This window comes from Elephas maximus, chromosome 26 (genome assembly GCF_024166365.1).
Source record: "Elephas maximus indicus isolate mEleMax1 chromosome 26, mEleMax1 primary haplotype, whole genome shotgun sequence".
NCBI classification, from domain to species: domain Eukaryota; kingdom Metazoa; phylum Chordata; class Mammalia; order Proboscidea; family Elephantidae; genus Elephas; species Elephas maximus.
The window spans coordinates 4,197,525-4,217,765 of NC_064844.1; the positions used below are offsets into that span (position 1 = coordinate 4,197,525).

At 41.4% G+C, this 20,241-nt stretch overlaps 2 protein-coding genes across 4 annotated transcripts in view; one reads left to right on the top strand and one right to left on the bottom strand.

Moving 5' to 3' along the window:
• The window catches only part of FANCL (FA complementation group L), a 77,461-nt gene extending 75,470 nt beyond the window's left edge, over window positions 1–1,991 (top strand). The window contains exons 13-14 of the mRNA XM_049870150.1: window positions 1,353–1,424; window positions 1,785–1,991. Of these exons, the coding sequence (XP_049726107.1) occupies window positions 1,353–1,424; window positions 1,785–1,820 (108 nt within the window). The 3' untranslated portion in view covers window positions 1,821–1,991. The remainder of the gene's footprint in view (window positions 1–1,352; window positions 1,425–1,784) is intronic.
• Window positions 1,807–20,241, bottom strand: part of VRK2 (VRK serine/threonine kinase 2) — a 95,211-nt gene continuing 76,776 nt past the window's right edge. For all 3 annotated transcript variants that reach the window (XM_049870650.1, XM_049870652.1, XM_049870651.1), the window contains 4 exons: window positions 19,632–19,690; window positions 14,339–14,505; window positions 7,795–7,956; window positions 1,807–2,228 (listed from right to left, as the gene is read on the bottom strand). In XM_049870650.1, the coding sequence (XP_049726607.1) occupies window positions 1,893–2,228; window positions 7,795–7,956; window positions 14,339–14,505; window positions 19,632–19,690 (724 nt within the window). In that variant the 3' untranslated portion in view covers window positions 1,807–1,892. The remainder of the gene's footprint in view (window positions 2,229–7,794; window positions 7,957–14,338; window positions 14,506–19,631; window positions 19,691–20,241) is intronic.

Genomic DNA, 20,241 nt, shown 5'->3' on the forward strand with positions numbered 1-20,241 from the left:
ATTAAAAATAACCCCAGCAACGCTGTTTTCAGCCAGCACTTAACACAGAAAATATGCATACCTGAAATACACAGAATATGAAACCTGCTTTTAGTAAATAGCCATCTCCTTTTTTGCCAGTCAGTCCTTTCACCAGTTTTTTGCAGACGACCGTGTGCTTCATTTCTTTATGTGGTTATCAGTGAGCGAAGCAATGTCCCCACTTTTAGTATCCAGGAAGGGGAGAAATGTGTCCAGAATATATTCACGGCTGAGCTCACTGACACATGACAAATCCAATGGGCTGTGCAGCGGAATCTTTCCATGAGTACCTCAAGTAACCACCACGCAAACTCTATAGACTCATCCAAGTGGGGAGCAGTGGCAGTGACAAGAAAGGGAAACTACTTTCCAGGCTAGATTGAAGCGTAGAATAGATTCCATAATCCTGCTTTTGATACTGGGGAGAAGGCTTTTTTGTCATCTGCACGTCTCCCAGCACCCTTAAGCGATACCGTTTTATTTGCTTTTTGCTTACTGCGTGTGAAGGCTGCTTTCATCCCTGTCTTTGGTCATATGCTCTCTAAAGAAAGGGTTGTGGGGCACAGCTGATGTATGCTTAATTACAGGTGGGTCAGCACATTAAACACTGTGCATCGTGTGGTGCTTTCAGGTTGTGGCTTCTCTGTCATCCACATCACCTCTTCATTTCCGTGGTTACTGAGAGAGATAGCAGTTCGTATTATCTACACTTGAACAATGGGGAACTTAGGTACTGAAACACAATGTACTTTATATAAGATCATAAAATAGCAGGTCCAGTTACAGGGATACTCTAAGGGAACATGGGCTTTCTTTTATAATAATGAATATTCATTTAATTTCTTAAGCCACTGCCTCAAGTAATTTATGGATTGAGGTTTAACCCACTGTTGGCAATTCAAGAAAGGCCAGAATTAAGACCTAAAATTTTAAGAGCCCTTCATACCTTTTACAGCAGAGGTGCTTAATTCCTGCTTAATGGATTTAGGGAAGGTGTATAAACCCCACGGAACTCTATGTGTGACTTTTGTGTGTGTTCATTGTGGGCGTAGAGAAGGTGCATAAACCTTCATCAAGTTCTTAAAAGGGCCCATAATTTGACCAAAAACCAGCAGTCTGCACGTTGAATCCCATGCCGATTTCGTTTTGTTACCCAGCGTATTAAGAGTCTGGTATTGGCTTAAGAAATGCACCCCTCTTTTTACAAAGCCTAATAAGGAAGGTTGTTGATCTTCTGGATTAAAAACAACACATTCCAAAAGGAAAGAAATGCTGGTTGGACTGTCCGTTATCATCCTGACACTGCTTCCTTCTCTTTTTAATATTTTCAGTGGTTGAGAGGACTGCTGACCAGTAGACAGAGTTTCAACATCATATTTGGTGAATGTCCATATTGTAGTAAGGTAAGAAAATCACTCATCCCATTTGATAGAGTGTGTCTGGCTTTTACTAATGAGTTTTACAAGATGGATATCTATATAGCGTATCAACTTATCTAAAACTTTTAAAGTTTCTGTTATTCTGTGTATTAAAAGGGTAGTAAAATTTTCCATAAGATAAATTGTATCTGTGACATTATAATTTTCAAATTGCCCCCTTGATCAAAAAAAGGTCAGCCATTTTCCCAGATTTCCTAGGTGAGCTGAAACTTCACAGGAGTATTTTCCAATCTGTAACATGACACCTTTCGTAGTATAAAGCAATTTTATTTTTACAGCGTCCAAAAATTTGCTTTGTTAAAATGAATTCTCTCTTTTTATAAGCCAATTATGCTGAAAATGTCTGGAAGGAAGCCCTGAAATAAGAATGCAACATTTTTGTGAAGAAATGGAATCTTTGAAAATTACCAAAAGGATTTTTATTTGAGATCTTCAGAGAAAATATAAAGCAAGAAATATTAACATCAAAAGGAAAAGTATGAGTAAGCTGTAAAAATACACACCTGTCTTTGTCTCTTCACTAAGGGTAAACTGGGACATTGCAGGCCAAAGTCCTAGAGAACTTTCTAACTCTGTGACCCCTGTGCCAACATCGTCTGTATACCAATCTGGAGACCTTGATTTGTTGTTTATGTCTGGACTGGTAAAATCTTGATGGTACTCATAAAATGGATTTGGGGGTTGTATACAGCTAGATTTTTGCAGGGAACTTTTTACTTCATTCAGGTATTCTTGAGGCTCATATTTTTGTCTTCTCCGTGTAGTTTCCTATGGAAGAATACATGTAGAGTTTGTTGAGTTATCCAGGTTTTTATTTTATGTACTCTATGAAAATGCTACATAAAACTTGTTATATGGCATGATCAAGGTTTTCTGCATTTTTTAATTTTTCCTGGTAAATTAGTTTTTAGGTAGAAAATCCTGGATTTTAGAGTTTTATAAAGCACTTACTGGCATCCAGCAACCAAACCTGGTTGGTCTTACTGGTTCTTTTAAACCATGTGAGCTAGGTCATCTCTTAAGTAATTTATAATGTGAATAAGATTTTAGCGATAAAAATGATATACATCTAACTGCATATTTTGGAAAGTGTTTCTTCTAGTTGGCTTTACATTGTGTACATATTTTTTAATCTAAAAATAGGATAGAATATTGAAAACTGGCATTTCTTGGCAAGATAAAAAACTGGGCTTAATCTTTATGGGAGTAAGTCATTTTTATAGAAAGCTTTTGGTTATCTGTCGTTAGAATAGTGACTCAGTTTTTGCGTACTGTGGAAACTCATTGTTTCTGCTCTGTGTTAGGAATAGGACGAGGCTGCCACAGCCAGAGGAACTGCCCCGGGGGGCATATTGTGACAGACCTTTTGGAAAGCTATAGGTACAAATCGATCACTATAGACGTTGACATAAAACAGGTTACTGAAAATGGCCAAAAAAGTGGAAACCACCAAGACATGAGGGTGAATGGATAAACACTGCTACATCCATACAGTGGAGATTATTCAGCAATAAAAAGAAATGAGCCATCAAGCCACGAAAAGACCTGGAGGAACTTAAATGTGTGACATTGTGGAAAAAGCAGAACTACAGAGACAGTGTAAATATCAGTGGCTGTCAGGGGTCTGGGGGAGAGGGATGGACAGTTGGAGCACAGAGCATCTTTAGGGCAGTGAAACGATCATGTATGACACTGAGATGGTGGACACACGATGTCACGCATTTGTGAGAACCCACAGGACTGTGCAGCACAGAGGGAGCCCTGATGTAAACCGAAACACCAAACCAGCCGCTGTCCAGTCAGTTCTGACCCCGGCGACCCCACGTGTGTCGGAGTAGACCTGCGCTCCAGAGTGTTCGCAATGGCTGATTTTTCCGAACTAGATTGCCAGGCCTTTCTTCTGAGGTGCCTCTGGGTGGACTTGAACTTTCAATCACTCAGCAGTGAGCACTTTAACCGTTTGTACCGCCTGGGGACTCCCATCTAAACTATGGACTTTAGTTAATAATAAGAACCATGCATTCATCAATTGTAAGACATACACCACACTTAATGGAGGACGTTAACAGGAGAGACTGCGGGGGAAGACAGGTATATGGGAACTCTGCACTTTCTGCCCAATTTTTATGTAAACCTAAGAATCTTTTTTTTTAATTACCACACCTATTTTTTTTTTTTTTATGAGACATAGGAAAATGTTATCTACAACCAGAAGAAAAGTATTCTATCCATGACCAATAGAAACAGACTTAGAGAAGACCCAGGCGGTATATTAACAGACAAGGACAATAAAACATATACATAGATATGTTCAAGGCCTTAAAAGCAAAGTTGAACATAATTAGTGAACTGACAGTAGAATATCAGCAGAGAAATGAAAAATCCACTGGAGACAATGTACAGCTGATTTAACACCACTGAAAAAGATCCATCAACCACCTTGAGGCCAGGAGAGAGAAAATACCCAGACGGAAACACAACAAGACAAAGACTGATTTGAAAAATGAACAGAGCCTCAGTTACTGAAAACCAGGATAAAGCATCCTAACCTGCGTCTCTGGAGTCTCAGAGAAATGGGAAGGATTAAGGGATGGAACAAACGGAGAAGATGGAGTCAGTGCATTCTTCCTTATTCTTCCTGCTAACTACAACTAAAAACTCTCAACAAAAGCAACTATCAGCTCACTCTGAGAGTTGAAGTAGAGAAGGTAAACTGAGGTCGTCAGGACTAAGGGATGATCCAGCTGTGAAAACCTCCCCCCCTGCCCTTTTTTTTCTGGGGCCTCCTATGTATTCTGGCTTGGGTCATAAGGTAGCCTACAGTCTGGAAATACCAATATGCACAGGTAAAAGGTTCAATGAAAGCCTGCTTTCTCTAACCAGAGGACCAAGGAGAAGACAGCGCTACAGGACAGAAGTCTTGACTATACGTGCTGTACCCCAGATGCTGTGGAAATTGTAGGGCGAAGCCCAGTCGACCAGCACCAGCCTGCACGAACCAAGCAGCTCTCCTGCACCTTCCCCCTGGGCACCGTGGAGACTGGGGCAGAGTCCTGTTGACCACCTCCACACTAACAAGGTGGCACTCACCCCACTGAGCGTTGTGGAGATAGACGGAGTCCTGTCAGCCATTCCCACCCGACACTATTGAGGCCACGTCTCTCTCACTCCCCATATGGAGACGGGAGGGCAGAGCCGAGGCCCTCCTCCTCAGCAGGCAGTGTGGAGACTGCGGTAGAGCCCTGTCAGCCATCCCACCTGCAGTAAACAAACATCGGCAGAGAGAGAACGTTCTGCTTCCTCAGTGGCTGGAGAGAATGTGGGGAGAATTGCTGCTGAGAAGCCCTGTTGTGCAATAAAGGAGTGAAAGAACATCAGAGAGGCACCCCGCACCCTCCCAACTAGAAAACCGTGTTGTCAATAGTCAGTTTCACTACTGGACAGAAAATCAGCAAAGATATGAAGAACAGAATAACACCAGACACCAGTGGGAGGTAACTGATACTTACGGGGTACTCCACCCCAAAACCAGAGAATACATGTTCTTTTCAAGTGCAATTGGGATATTCGCCAAGATAGACCAAATGTTGGGGGCATAAAACGAACCGTAACAAATTTAAAACAAAACTGTACAAAGTATGTTCTCAGACCATAATAAAATTAAAGTAGAAATCAGTAACAGGAAGGTAACAGAAATGTCTTCGAACCCTTGAAAATAGTTCTAAGTGAACCAGGAGTCAAAAAAAAAAAAAAATCTGAAGGAAAAGTATAAAATATTTTGAACTGAGTGAAATGAAATACAACATATCAAAACAGGTTAGGAAACTCATTGCCATCAAGTCAACTCCAACTCCTACTGACTGTGGGCCGGAGCAGCACTGCCCGCAGGGTTTCCGAGGCTGTGAGTCTCGACGGAAGCAGGCTGCCGCGTCTTTCTCCCGGGTGGCTGCTGGTAGGTTTGAACTGCCAGCCCTTGGGTTAGCAGCAGAACACGCAAACCACTGCGCCCTCAGGGCTCCTTAAATGCTTATATTAGAAAAAAAGAGAGGGCAAATCAATTGCTTAACTTTCCACCTAAACTAGAAAGAGAAGAAAACAAACCCAGATCAAGCTGAAGGAAGGAAACCAAAGGAAAATCTCCAAATACTGGAAAATCTAATACCACACTTCTGAGTGGGTCAAAGAGGAAGTCTCAAAGGCAAATAAGAAAATTTATTGAACTGAACAAAAATGAAAATACAACGTATTAAAATGCCAGATATGCCTAATGCGGTGCTTAGAGGGAAATCTATAATGTGAAATATTTATTTAGTAAAGAAGAAAAGTCTGAAATCAGTAATCTAAATTTTACCTCCAGAGCTAGAAAGAGAAAAATAAATCCAAAGCAAGCAGAAAGATGGAATAAAGTGCAGAAATCAATGAAATTGACAATATAAAAATACCAACCTAACAAAAAACTTGGTTCTGTGAAAAGACCAATAAAATAAAAAAAAACCTCTAGCAAGACAAAAGAGAAAACGCAAACTATTAATATAGGAATGAATCAGACCTCACTACAGACCCAACAGACATTTAAGTGTTTAAATAAGAGAATACTATGAACAATTCTAAGCCCATAAATTTGACAACTTAGATGAAATGCACCAATTTCTAGAAACCTACAAGTTACCCAAACTAACACAAGGTGAAAGATATCAGGGGTTGGTAAAGTGTTCTGCAGGCCAAATCTAGCCCACCACCTAAGAAATGGTTTCTATACTTCTTAACACGTTAGGAAAAAAATCAGATAGTTCATAACACTTAAAAATCAAATTTTAGTGCCATAAATAAGTTGTGTTGGAACTCAGCCAGACTCATTTGTTGATGTAGGGCTGCTCTCCTGCTATGGTGCAGAGCTGAATAGCTGTGACAGAGGCTGTATGGCCTGCAAAGCCTAGATATTTACTGTCTGGCTCTTAGCAGAAAAGTATGTCCTGAAACAGATAATCTGAATAGCCTTGTTGAAGAAACTGAATTCATAGTTAAAAACTTCCTGGGGGGGGGGATACCCAGGTTCAAATGTTTCACTGGTGAGTTCTGATATTTACTGCAGAAATAATACCAATTCTGCACATTTTCCTTCAGAAAAATAGAATTGGGAGGAAGACTTCCCAAGTCATTAGAGAAGGCCAGCGTTACCTTGATATCAAAACCAGGCAAAGACAGTGGAAAAAAGAGAAAACGATAGACTGACAGCCCTCATGTACACAAATGCAAAAGTCCTCAACGAAATACTAATGAACTCAGCAATGTATAAAAGTAATAATATGCCATGACCAAGTAGGGCTGATTTGAGGAGTGTAAGAGTGTTTTGGTATTCAAAACTGAATGTCATCTACCATCTTAGTCTAAACAAGAAAAGCCACGTGATCACATCAGTTAATACAGAAAAGCATTTGACAAAATTGAACACTCATTGACGCTGGAAGCTCTCACTACACTAGAAACAGAAGGGACGCTTCCTCAGCTTGATTGATAGAGAACATTTACAAAAGTTTTACAGTTAACATAATACTAAATAATGAAAGGCTGAACGTTTTCCCAAGATCAGGAACAAGGCAAGAGTGTCTACTCTTATCACTCCTATTAATATAGTACTGGAAATCCTGGTCAGTGTAATAGGGCAAGAAAAAGAAATAAAAAGGCAACACATAGTGGAATAAATAAGACTTCCCCTGATTGAATAAATAAAGCTTTTCCTAGTTGCAGATATTTTCTATGTAGAAAATCCCAAGGTATCTTTAAAAAAAAACCAAACTCTACAACTAAGAAATGAGTTTCACATGTTGCAAGATACAAGGTCAACACTTAAAACTTTTTATTCTGTCAGCAATTGGAAACCAAAATTAAAAACAAAAAACACCATTTTTTAATAGCTCCAAAAAACCAAGTAGTAGCCCACCAGTATACCCACCCGTAAGTAGTATCAATCCACAAAACATGCTGAAACCTGTAGAACTGCAGTGAAAATACCTAAACCGCCGACCTTCTGGTTAGCAGCCAAGCTCCTAACCACTGGGCCACCAGATAACACGTCACAGGTGGCACACAAAATCGAAGTGCACTTCGTTACATTCTTAGGATAAAGAAAGAAGGCAGATCCGTGGGCAGACGTGCTTACCACCCTCCTGTCTGGTAACTGGTGTCGGCTGCCTTGATTTTATCACCTACTGGGTAGGATATTTTCTGTCCTATTCTTTTAACAAAACCATATAACCTTGGCCCTCAGGAGAAAAGAAAACGTCTTTATTCCCAAAGGGCATTAAGGGGAAAAACAAAAACAAAACCCTCTCACCTGAGTAGTTCGGTTGTTCATCAACCCACCCAGCTTCTCCTCATCTTGCTCCTGTTTCCTTCTTGCACGGGACTCAGCACTTTTCTCACTGGGAGCTTTCTTCTCCATCAACCTATTTTGCATCTGATCGACCTGCTTTGTTACAACTTTCTGTGAATCAGCCTGTTGATTTAAAAAAAAAAAAAAAAATCCCCGTTGCTGTAGATTCGGACTCACAGTGACCCTATAGAACAAGGTAGAACTGCCCCATAGGATTTCCAAGGAAGGCTTGGTGGATTCAAACTGTCGACCTGTTGGTTAGCAGCTGAGCTCTCAACCACTGTGCCTAGGTAGTTGATAGAGAGCAACAAAAATACACAGTATTGAGACTGTGTTGGCATCTCCTGTCTGGAGAGGGGATGGGAGGATAGAGAGAGTTGGAAGCTGGCAAAATTGTCACGAAAGGAGAGACTGGAAGGGTTGACTCATTAGGGGGAGAGCAAGTGGGAGTACAGAGTAAGGTGTGTATAAACTTATATGTGACAGTGTGACTTGATTTGTAAACGTTCACTTGAAGCTCAATAAAAGTTAAAAAAAAATACACAGTGAAAACTTTGGACGCTAGTAAAAAAAAATGTATTCGCGTATGGATTCTTGAAAATTCTAAACTTGCCAAACTTTGAAAAAGAAAAAAAAAAAGAAGAAAGCAACAGATGGACAGCGGAGAAAAAAAACTATCCTAGTTGGCAGGACCCAGACCCTGTCTCGTCAGTACGGTGAGACCAGTGAATATCAGTGTCCCTGTGAGGCACTCTAGAAATTTTCTCTGAAGAGACTTGCTTATTGAAAACGGCATTTTTACAGAAAAAACTCACATTTTAAAACCACCCATGAGTTCCTGATTGGCCTTTGCTACAAGTGGATCCAGTACATCTCTGTGGTTTAAATTCTTATTAAAATACGAGTTGTCTGTCACCGAAGTGAGCTACATTAATATGAAAGTATAGAAGGAGCGTGCGGTGTTGTGTACTTTTTTATGCAGGTAACTTAAGCTTTGAGCAAGACGAGTGACAGTTGCTATCACCTGATGCCCTGTCCCAGTACCAGGGGTTATGTTCTACAACAGGCTTGATGACTCTGCGATTTCTGTTTCACATCAGGGAGACATCTGGGGGACGACTCACTCTCCAGAACCTTGAAGTAGACACAGACATGGAAGGGGGGTTCCACAACACAGGCTGGGAGACCGAGAGCCATGGAGAAGGTCCTTATGTGAAATACTTGCTCAGGCCGCTTCGTGTTTACAGCAGCTGAGTGTGTCATCGCTTTTTTTCATGGGTTAAATAGGGGGCAGACGATAGGAACCCACAGGAGGAAATAATGGAGTAGCCAGTGCCAACACTGAATGAATTACATTGGCTGGGAGAGCAGGGCCTTAATTTGTAGTCTCTCAGTTTTTAGCTACTGTTGCCAACTGGTTCACTCCTTCCTCCCCTTTGGAACAACATGCTGGTGTTTTGTGGCTAGGTCTAAGTTGTCACAGCACCATTCTTCACGCCCTGCTTCTCCCAAGGTCCCGGCTATCAAAAGATGGCAAAACCAGTGCCTTTCAGTAACCTGCAAATTGGACACGCTTCCTAATCACTCAGAGGTCCTTCATTTCCACCATCCAGCCTTCCCAAACAACTGGGAAAATTTGTGTGTCACCAGCTCCTGAGCCGCTCTTCCACCATGGCCACACTGGTAATACATGAACATCACACCGCTCGTGTGGAACAAAGGGGTTCGCAAGACTACAACACACTGTTTTAGCCTATTAAAAAACCGGCTTACCGATCATTGTGAAAATGTGTTCTACAATAGAAAGGATTAGTTGAGATATTTATTTGGGTTTTTAAGTGCCTCCTATATGCTAGACACTTTTGATGAACACAGTTTTTGCCACAGGAGCCTCTGATATACAAACAAAAAAAAAAAACCCAAACCCGTTGCCATTGAGTCAATTCTGACTCATAGCAACCCTACAGGACAGACTCGAACTGCCCCATAGAGTTTCCAGGGAGCGCCAGGTGGATTTGAACTGCCCACCTTTTGGTTAGCATCCTTACCACTTAACCACTTCCCCAGCAGGGTTTCTGATATACAGATAGAAACTGCGGCATAAAGTATTCAGCCCTCTGTGCAGCTTCCTGGAAGAGAGATGCCTCCAGGCTCTGCTGTCCGTTGGCCGGGTGGTTAAGTGCAGCTGCCGTGGGTTCTTCTAGCTAATCAGTAAAACGATATCCAGTGTATGGAAAATTTCTAGGGAAACTTTTTAAATGGTTAAGAAAGAATAAAGTGGGATGATGAGGTTTAATTCTTAACTGTGTACCAAGTAAAGCTTTCTATTTCTCAAGGATAATAAAAGGAAATAGAAAACACCCTGGGCGTCGCACACGATCAGATAGGATACTCTCCAGCTGTGGTCTGTCCCAGAAAGTGGCCGTTAAAATGAGGTGCTCTTCATTTAACTTTCCATGGGTACTTACAGCTGTTCCGCAAAACCAGGGATACTTTTGGGCTTCTCAAAATCCCTAAGCCGAAGGTATGCATTTAACGGAGAATTTGTGCTTTACTTTTCTCATGTACAAAAAATAACTGAATGACAAGTTTCATAGGATTATTTTGAACACTAAAGTTCAAGAAACAATTTTGTAAACTTTTAAGTGCTCTACAGAGATGACTACTTCCAAGGACAATATATTCCCCTCTGGATTTGTTGGGGGAACCTGCGATTTAGAGTGAATGAGGGAAGAAACTTTTACTGTCTGACGTGTCGGGTAGCGTGAACTTTGTAGCCCTGACCTACAGCTGCTACTCCGCACTCAGGAAGCGTGGGTGGCTCGTTGTACCCATGCCTGCACCATTACAATATGCGTTCAGGTGCCGCGGGACAGGGGATACTGGACGTGTTCTACATTCTACTTTGGTGAGTGGTGTCTGGGGTCTTAAACGCTTATAAGTGGCCGTCTAGGATACTCCACTGGTTTCACCCTGTTTGGAGCAAAGGAAAACAAAGAAAATCAAAGATGCAAGGGAAGGATTAGTCCGGAGGACTAATGGCCCACAACTCCCACAGCCTCCAGCAGACCGCGTCCAGCACAGCTAGATGGTACCCGGCTCCCACCACCGACTGCCCGGACAGGGATCACAGTAGAGGGCCCGGACAGAGCTGGAGAAAAACGGAGAACAAAATTCTAACCAAAAAAGAAAGAAAGATCTGACTTACGGGTCTGACAAAGACCGGAGAAACCCCAAGAGTATGGCCCCCAAACACTCTTGAACACCAGCCCAGGGGCGAGGACGAGAAGCCGGGAGGAAAGCTGGCCATGGGGAGCCCGAGGTAGAGAAGGGAAGAGTGTTGGCATGGTGTGGGGTCGTTAACCAATGTCACAAAACAATGTGTCTATTAACTGTTTGATGAGAAGCAAGTTTGCTCTGTGAACTTTTATCCAGAGTACAGTTTTTTTAAAAGGGGGTACTGGTAGACTGCTAACGGGACCCACTGCTTCTTGAAGGGGAACTAACTCGGAGGATGAGCTGGGACCTTCAGTACTGCTGGTTTCCCGGTCTGGCAATTCTGCAGCTTTAGTTCACGTCCAAATAAGCATTCTTAGTGAAAAAGGTCCCCTTCGGTGGATTTTGGAGGCTGAATCCCTGAGATTGGCATAAATAGTCTGGGGCACTGTGGTGACAGATTGTCCTCAGTAGCTCCCGGAACTACTAGGGAGTGCTGTCAGCTGTGCACACCGTCGTCTGGTTGAGGCAAACACCCAGAAAGATCTGCTCTTAAGGAAAAAGTATCAGTGTCTCCAAAATCTTAACAACAATTCATTTCTAATTTGACTCGACTAACAGTGTTTGAGGACTTGAAGAGGAAAGCCCAGTCTATGGAGATAGCTCTTTTCCAAAAAGAGGCTGTAAGTTTGCCGAGATCCTCAGCGTGTGCTATTTTCGAACACCTAATGGAAACGTATTTTTGTTAAAAACACGCAATTTAAAAGGCACAACTACTTATACTGAGGGAAATAACTTTTTTTTAAATTAAACAAACACTCATAAAAAAAAAATTTTTTTTTTTTATAGAGACATATTATTCATATCTGCATACTTTTTCTGGTTCCATGACTTGAAGTACTTTTGTCCAAAAGAGTACAGATCTGAAGTTCGTCCACTATTCAGACAATCAGAGTGATCCGCGTATAGCGAGTGCATCAAGAGCTGATGAGTTTTAGTTTCTTACGAGGGAATTCGGAAACCCTGGTGGCGCAGTGGTTAAGTGCTATGGCTGCCAACCAAGAGGTCAGCAGTTCGAATCCGCCAGGCACTCCTTGGAAACCCTGTGGGGCAGTTTTACTCTGTCCTGTAGGGTCACTATGAGTCAGGATTGACTTGACGGCAGTAGGTTTTTTAGTGGATGAGGGAATTGTGTCTGACTAACATGAGAGGAGTTTGGGACCACGTGACTGATACTTGTTTTGGTCTTTAATGATTCCTGTAACACAAGCAATCCAGTGTGGAAAGCGCCCTGTATTTGCATCATTCAGGGAAACTGAGGCCAGGGCAGTTGATTTTGCTGTACCTCGCCCTGGAACATTTTCAAGCTTGGTTTTTGCAGCCTTCAAAGTAAAAAATCAAATGCTTAAGCTTTAGAGGCATGTGGCAAACCTATGCTTTATACTATGGTTATTAAATGTATTTGTGTACTTAAAATATTAGAGAAATAATGCCATTGTCAAATAGATACGAATCTGCTGTGAAATCCATCCTCAGGTCATCTCACTGCTTGTGCCCCCAGGCCGATCGCATCGTTAGCAGGAATCAGCCACGGTCTTAAGAATGCATATTATTCTTAGTGCTTTCTTTTTACTCATAAGCAAAGTGCTCTCATCAAAAAAAAAAAAAAAAAAGGAATAAAATACTTTTGATGGAGGCTCTCTGGAAAAAAATGTTTTATGTTCTATTGTCTGCATATAAAAATGGTTTCACAACAAACATTCTTTCTGTTTGATGAAACTGAAAATTCTGGTGGATAATAATTAGAATTTTATATCCAAAGATACAGCTATCAGTTTTTAAAATGGCTTGTTTTATATTTCAATTAAGTTTATGAAACTGAAAAATTACAAAAAGGGAGGGGAAAAAAAACTACTTAAACTGAGGTGGATTAAGCAGTGACCATTATTGCCAGGGAAATACTATGCTGAGGAAATGACTTTTGTTGCAAAAGTGATAAAAACACAAAAGTCAATAAAACTGTTCAAATCAGTCTCAGTAATTACCCAGATCAAAATCCGGTGGCTTTTTATTAAACATGAACTTTTGTTCTGCCTTCTGCAATACGTAAATAGTGCTGACAATTGGTTCGCGAGGCACTTGCTACAATAAAATGTAATTGTATCATGAGAGAAAGGTGACAATCAGGAGATCATGGAAAAATTACATATTCTCACTGGTAGTTAATTAGCCATGCAAAACCTCCTCAAACAGATACTCTCTTCTATTAGGAATGATTACTATGTGGGCCTGCAGATGTCAATACCGCAGTCATTCAAATACTTCTTTCCCTCCTAATTGAAGGCTGTAAAGCTCTGGTGCCAAGGTTTTGCTTCCAAAGAGCTAATTTATGACTAGAAGGATATTTTATGTCTTCAGTTGCAGCAGCTACAAAATCCAGCAAATCAGAGCCATCTGTGCTCCGATACTTGACTCACCCTTCATCTAGCGGCCTATCTATCAGTCACATTCGTTTGCATCCTGCATTCTTGGCTCAGGAACACTTGTGATGATCCAAAGTTCATAAGAAATATTAAAAATGAATGGCATCCTGACCCTGCCTTATTGTACACACATCAGAATAAAAAAAAAAACCTTATTCTTGCCATATGGATAGTGTCAAGCAGGAAACAGACGTGTAGGTGTCTGCCCAGTGATGTTGCTAACAGCAGGCTCAGGTTTCCCCCACCCTCTTAAAAAATGTCTTAATTCTTTTGTATTGTTCCAAGTTCTAATTTTTTTTTTTTAATTGGCATGAGGGAGTCAGTTGGAAGATGGTAGAGTAAAAGAGGATGTGTAACTTTTAAAAAAAATGATAGTTGTTTATTCTAAATAAAATTTTCTACAGATTGAAATATCAACACATACAAATAATCTGGTTAAACCTGGGAGTATTATTGTCGTCACCAAATCGTGGCCAGACTGGTAGGCAAACACAGCGGGCAGTAAAAGCCAGTGAAGGCGCTCACTAAGGAAGTCAGAGCAGCCTTTAATCTCAGCCCAGTCATATCCCATGACATCAGTGGCTGCTTTCCTCCTTACATAGTACACGACGGGCCACAGACCCTACTCATTTCTCTAAAAACTTTGAACAAGCTTTCTCCCTGAAGGCTGAGATCGTTACACTTTAGTAGAGTTAAGGGAAATAAGAATTAAATATAATGAGCAAGAAACTGGGTTGGTAGACTCAATTTGAGACCTAACACAACTTCACTGGGTAGGCAAGGATCCCAGGGACTACATTACTTACTTTTTGATTGTCTGGAGGACGCACATTTACACCGGGTCTGTGAGTGGCAAATTCCAGTGGTCCTAAAGGTATTCCACCTGGGTTCAGAATTTTCTTGAGCATCTGATAGTTTGGCTTTTCATCATATGCTAAACTATGAGCGCATTCCAAAAATTGGGCTATTTCACCTGTGAAGTATTAAATATTCTTCAAGTCATTCATAATTGGGAAGAATGGTCAAGACCCCAATAACCTCATCATCTCTTTGTTCTGTCTGCCTGCCTTTCTCACACACACATACACACACAGGTCCAAAAGAAACTAAGAATGAGACAATTAAAAGAAAGCACTTTTTAAAAGACATTCAAAAAATGCCTGAAGTAGAGTGACCCACAAATTTGGCAAGATGAAAGGAACTGTAATATTTTTTTTTTAATCTTTGTTGAGTGGTTTACAATTCAGTAATCTCACAGAGGAGCCCTCGTGGTGCTATGGTTAAGAATCCGGCAGCTAACCAAAGGTCAGCACTTCAAATCTACTCGTCGCTCCTTGGAAGCCCTTTGGGGCATTTCTGCTCTGACCTGTAGGGTCGCTATGAGTTGGAATCGACTCGAGAGCAATGGATTTAATCTTACAGAAGGAAGGAAATTTTAGTAATTGTGGTTAGTGATTTTAATTCATGGGATGCAACCACTAAGAACTACACAAACAATACAGAAGACCAGACGCATTTCATACTGCCTTTTTAAAGATGAACCTTTAAAAATTCAGTTAAAAACACCATAAAAAACACATTGCCATTGCGTGGATTCCGACTCATAGTGAACCTACAGAACAGAGTAGAACTGCCACGTTGGGTTTCCGTGGCTGTAATCTTCACAAAGCAGACTGCCACATCTTTCTCTCGTGGAGCATGGGTTTGAATTGCTGACCCATGGGTTTGAACCACTGACCGAGGGATTAACCACTGCACCACCAGGGTTCCTTAGTTAAAAACAAACTTGTTGCCGTGGAGTCAGTTCCAATTCCTAGTGACCCTATAGGACAGAGCAGAACGGCCCCATAGGGTTTCCAAGGAGCGCCAAATGGATTTGAACTGCCAGCCTTTTGGTTAGCAGCCGTATCTCTTAACCAGTACCTCACCAAGGTTACCTAATTACAAACAGGTGTTTCATAATAGAACCTCCTTTACTATATAGGGTCGCTATGGGTTGGAATCAACTCGAGGACAGTGGGTTTTTACATATATATATGTGTGTAAAATTTTAATTAATGTTTTGACTGCAATTGTAACAGTATATTTAAAGATGACCTGGAATTCCATATTTTTTAGCCATGACTGGGGCCTTGGTACACAGCAGTTAAGAGCTTGGCTGCTAACTAAAAAGTCGGCAGTTCAAATCTACCAGCTGCTCCTTGGAAACTCTATGGGGCAGTTCTACTCTGTCCTGTAGGGTCCCTGTGAGTTGGAGTCGCCTTGACGGCCGTGGGTTTGTTTTTGGTTTTAGCATGACTGGCTTTGGAATGTGCCGCCTTCCTCAGGTCCTCCATAGCTAGTCTTCCCGATGATTGTGCTGAGGGAGGAGGCGGTGCCACCCTGTACCCTCTCTGATGCATTCTCTAATTCCCCAAGACTACATAGAAGCCCCTCCAAGACGTGAATTACTTCTAAACACATGTAGGATTAGTAACCAGAAGTTAAAACATAGCTGCGTTTCAGTGTACGTAGCTTAAGGTAGAGGCTCAGTCAAACAGTGGGATACAAGTGACAAAAACTAGACACTACTCAAAAACTGGCTTGTTTTCATTTGGCTACAGAGAGCTTTAGCTGCTCCACAAACTAGTTTTTACCAACTTTCTCCTTCATAATCTTATCACTGACCCGAACACTAGCACTCTTACTTTCTCACTAAGTTATTTACATCCCAAACCAAACAAACACACCAACCCATTGTTATCCAGTCAGTCCCCACTCATAACGACCCTGTAGGACAGAGTATAACTGCCCCATAGGGTTTCCAAGGAGCAGCTGGTGGATTTGAACTGCCGACCTTTTGGTTAGCAGCTGAGCTGTCCGTGCTGGGAAAACCTAGGAAGCCTCCTGGGTTGGCAAGATTAACTCCTAATCCTTCACTTCCCCTCCAGGCCCACCTCCACCCACGTGGGGAATGGCAGAGGAACTGCTTTTCACTCCCTGTAGGGAAAAATCCTGAGGGGAATGGCAATCATTCCCTTCCACTATTAAAGTCAGAGTGCGACAATTTTATACCACAAGCTCCAGACCTATTTGCTGAGGCAAATGTGGCTAGAAGAAGAACACTTGGCTTTTTTTTTTTTTTTTTTTGACACCATGGCAATTATGTGACCTATTTTTTTTCCTCTCTAATTTATAGATATATCAGATTCTCTTATTCAGTCAACCAGATCTCTACTGACTAGCCAGGGCTGCTTCTTTACATTCATAACTGATGTTTCCAGGAGCCCCTTGGGAGTGACCCAGTCCTGACGAGATGGTCAAAACAACAACAACAAAAGATTAAGTTATATTCAGTATCGTCGTACTAGAGATATTCTTTTGTTCTTTGGTCCTGTGAAGACTGGTAACCCAAGTTTGGTATGGATGACAATTCCCCTAACCAAAATATCCCAAGTAGAGAAGAGAGCTGAATATGTTGGGAAGACTCTTCACAAATCACTGTTAGAAGACAGTGGAGGACTCCTGGCACTTCACCACCTGAGAGCAGCTACGCTGCAAAGCCTTTAGGAGTCTCAGGTTTGGAAGAATGAGGTACCATTGAAGTAGGAGAGGAAGAAGAAGAAAAGAGCGCCCTCCATTATAAGCTTACTCTTATAAACCTGAAACGTAGACTAGTCTGATGAAGTGCTGGGGTGAACATCAGCCTTTCGAGATCTGCATTTACTACATCAAGTACGTTTTTTAATTTACTAGCGTATTTCCAGGGCTATAAAACAAAATGCTTTGAGTAGTACAGAATTACGATATTCTCGATCACCTGCTCTGTCAGAGAGTGAAATATGAAGGATCATTACTATTGTCCCAAGAGACAGAAACTTGTGAAACTATCGTTAACACTGAGACGAACGTGCAAGTGGCAAACTTCTTGGCTGTTTTATTTCACAAAAAAAGAAGTCTTAGGAATGAAGCTTTTGCAAACCTAGTCCTTTAATTTTCAGGCAATATTCACTGTCTTAAGCACAAACAACTTAAGTGAAGAAACCTTTACTTAATATTAAAGTTTCAACATTTTGTGCTTTTGAAATAAAACATTTTTTATACAACAAAAACTGTAGGTTTAACCAAGTGGTTTGTACTGAAAAGGAGAAACCTGGCATTGCTCCCCCCGTGTAGAGTTCTTGATTGACTCAATTCATCTTATCTCTAGCCACAGACATACCACAGCATTCATGTCTACAACCCAGGGCTTTCTTTTCTAATCCTAAACTGAAAAGTTACTTTTTGCGCAGGAGGGACAGGAAGGATACAAAGAGATAGACCATTAAAAAAAAAAAGACATCTCCTCATCCCTCTTTCTTACAGTCCTTTTGAGTAAAACATAAATTGTATGGCTTGGTAAAAATGCAGTGAGGGTATTAGCCAAGAAGGAATACTAACATTTTGACCCAGTGATTCAGTGCAGTTACAAAAACAGAAATCCAGTCTTCATCCAACTCACCCCTCCAGATGAGACTATCATGCCTCGTTTGTTCTCCTTCCATTGAAGAAAAGCTACTACAGAAAGCAGGAAGCAGGAGACTCACACTGGGACAGACCATGGGACTTGGGAGATGGAGGTGGTTAGAACTCATTCATTCTTTAAGTTTTCCTTCCTCTTTCATTTCCTGAGGAAATGAAAATTTTGGTCTCTAGTCAAAGAAGTGAGGCAATGGGCTCAAACATAACGATTGTGAGGATGACACAGGACCAGGCAGTGTGTCGTTCTGTCGTAAGTAAGGTTACTATGGGTCGGAACCAACTCAATGGCACCTACCAACAACAGTCAAAGAAGGGATGTAAATAGAAGTGTAGGATGACTTACTCTGCTTTTCAACTCTCAGATGGAAACTGATGTCACCTGACCTTAGCTAGAGGGTCAGGTTAGATACCAACTTTGAGAAGTCAGCTAAAGGCTAACTTTGTGATAGCCCAATATACCTAGAGAACAAGATTTTCTCTGCTTACCTGTCTCTGAAAAAGCAAGCCTGACAGCCGGAGCTGGCTCTTTTCTATAAGACAGTCTAACTCAGTTAAATTAGGGCTGAACTGTGTGCCATGTATGCACATACAAATGACAGGAACTTGAGTAATTCTGAATTGACTCACTATTTCATACTGATAATAACTGTCAAAGAATTCCAAAAAAGGTCTATGCTAACTTGAAAGAAAAAACAAAAACATTTAATGAAATATAACTCCAAATCCCAAGGTAATAAGCCTTTGACAACTCAATTTTTTTTTTTTTTTTCTGAGTGTTCAGTCACAAAGTAAGCCATGTCTGTGCAGTATTCCAATGTTTAATGATTTGGTTTTTTAAATTACTGATTGAAAGCAGTCTTTCCTTAGGTTGACTTTATCTTCTCTCAACAACTACAGAGAAACAAACACAGAAATTCCTAACTCTGGAGATAACAGATACAGTTGATCATTAAACCTCTGCATAATTCTCAAAATAAGTATCTAAAAAAATGTAATCAGCAGTGGGTTCTTGTGTTTTAATGTCAACCAAAAACCAAACCCACTGCTGTGGAATTGATTCTGACTCCTAGTGACCCTACAGGACACAGCAGAATTGCCCCATAGGGTTTCCAGGGCTGTAAATCTTTACGGGAGCAGACTGTCATATCTCTGTCCCATGGAGCAGCTGGTGGGTTCCAACTGCTGACCTTTTGGTTAGCAGCCGAGCACTTTAACCACTGTGCAACCAGGGCTCCTTTTTATTGTCAAACCAAAACCAAACTAAACCTGTTGCCATCATGTTGGCTCCGACTCATAGCGACCTTATAGGACAGAGAAGAACTGCCCCGCGGGGTTTCCAAGGAGCACCTGGTGGCTTCAAACTGCCGACCTTTTTGGTTAGCAGCCATAGCTCTTAACCACGATGCCACTAGGGTTTCTTTAATGTCAAAGATGATCTAAATACTCCCTTTCTAGCAAACTATCTGTGACTCTGACAGTTTCCTCCTTGCCTGTTGGGAATGGGAGAGGGTAGGGTAAGCCAAAGCTACAAAGCTGGAGTGGAGAATGCGGTGAACCGTAAACCTTACAGGCCAAGGTAGAAGCCATCATCTGACTTACGGCAGCTGCTTCCAGAAGGAGCCCATCTGAGCACTGACTCGGGGAGCTCATCCAGCAGACTAGAACAAAACAGAATCACAGACATTGACTTTGTTTAAAATCCAGGGACTCAGTGCTTTGATTAGAAAACAAAGCTCTTCTTCTAGATGGTGGGTCACCAGAATCATGGCTTTCAGTGACTTGTTTCGCCCACTGCAGTGGCTGGATGGGTGGCTAAGGAGAGGTAGGGAAAGACCCCTCAATTCCCATGGACCAATTTTATATCAGCCAGCTAGAAACTAAATGATGCAGAATTACAGTACGAATGCTTTAATTCAAAGTCTGTGCATGTGGACACACAGACATAGGGATGTCTGTCATGATCATTTTACTAAAAACAAAAAAAATTTACAGGAGAAACACGGTATCTGGATTTTCAGGGTTTTATTCTTCAGGTATTATCATTGGAGAGGGGCACATTATTTATCTGTGTACGTGATTCTCCTTCAGGCAGTTTTTTCTGCTACCTTAGGATTAAGCAGGTCAACTAGAATATCCTAAAGACAAAAAGGACAAACAAACCCCAAGGTCCTAACACTTCCCAGTGCTTTAGACTGACCAGGTGCAACTC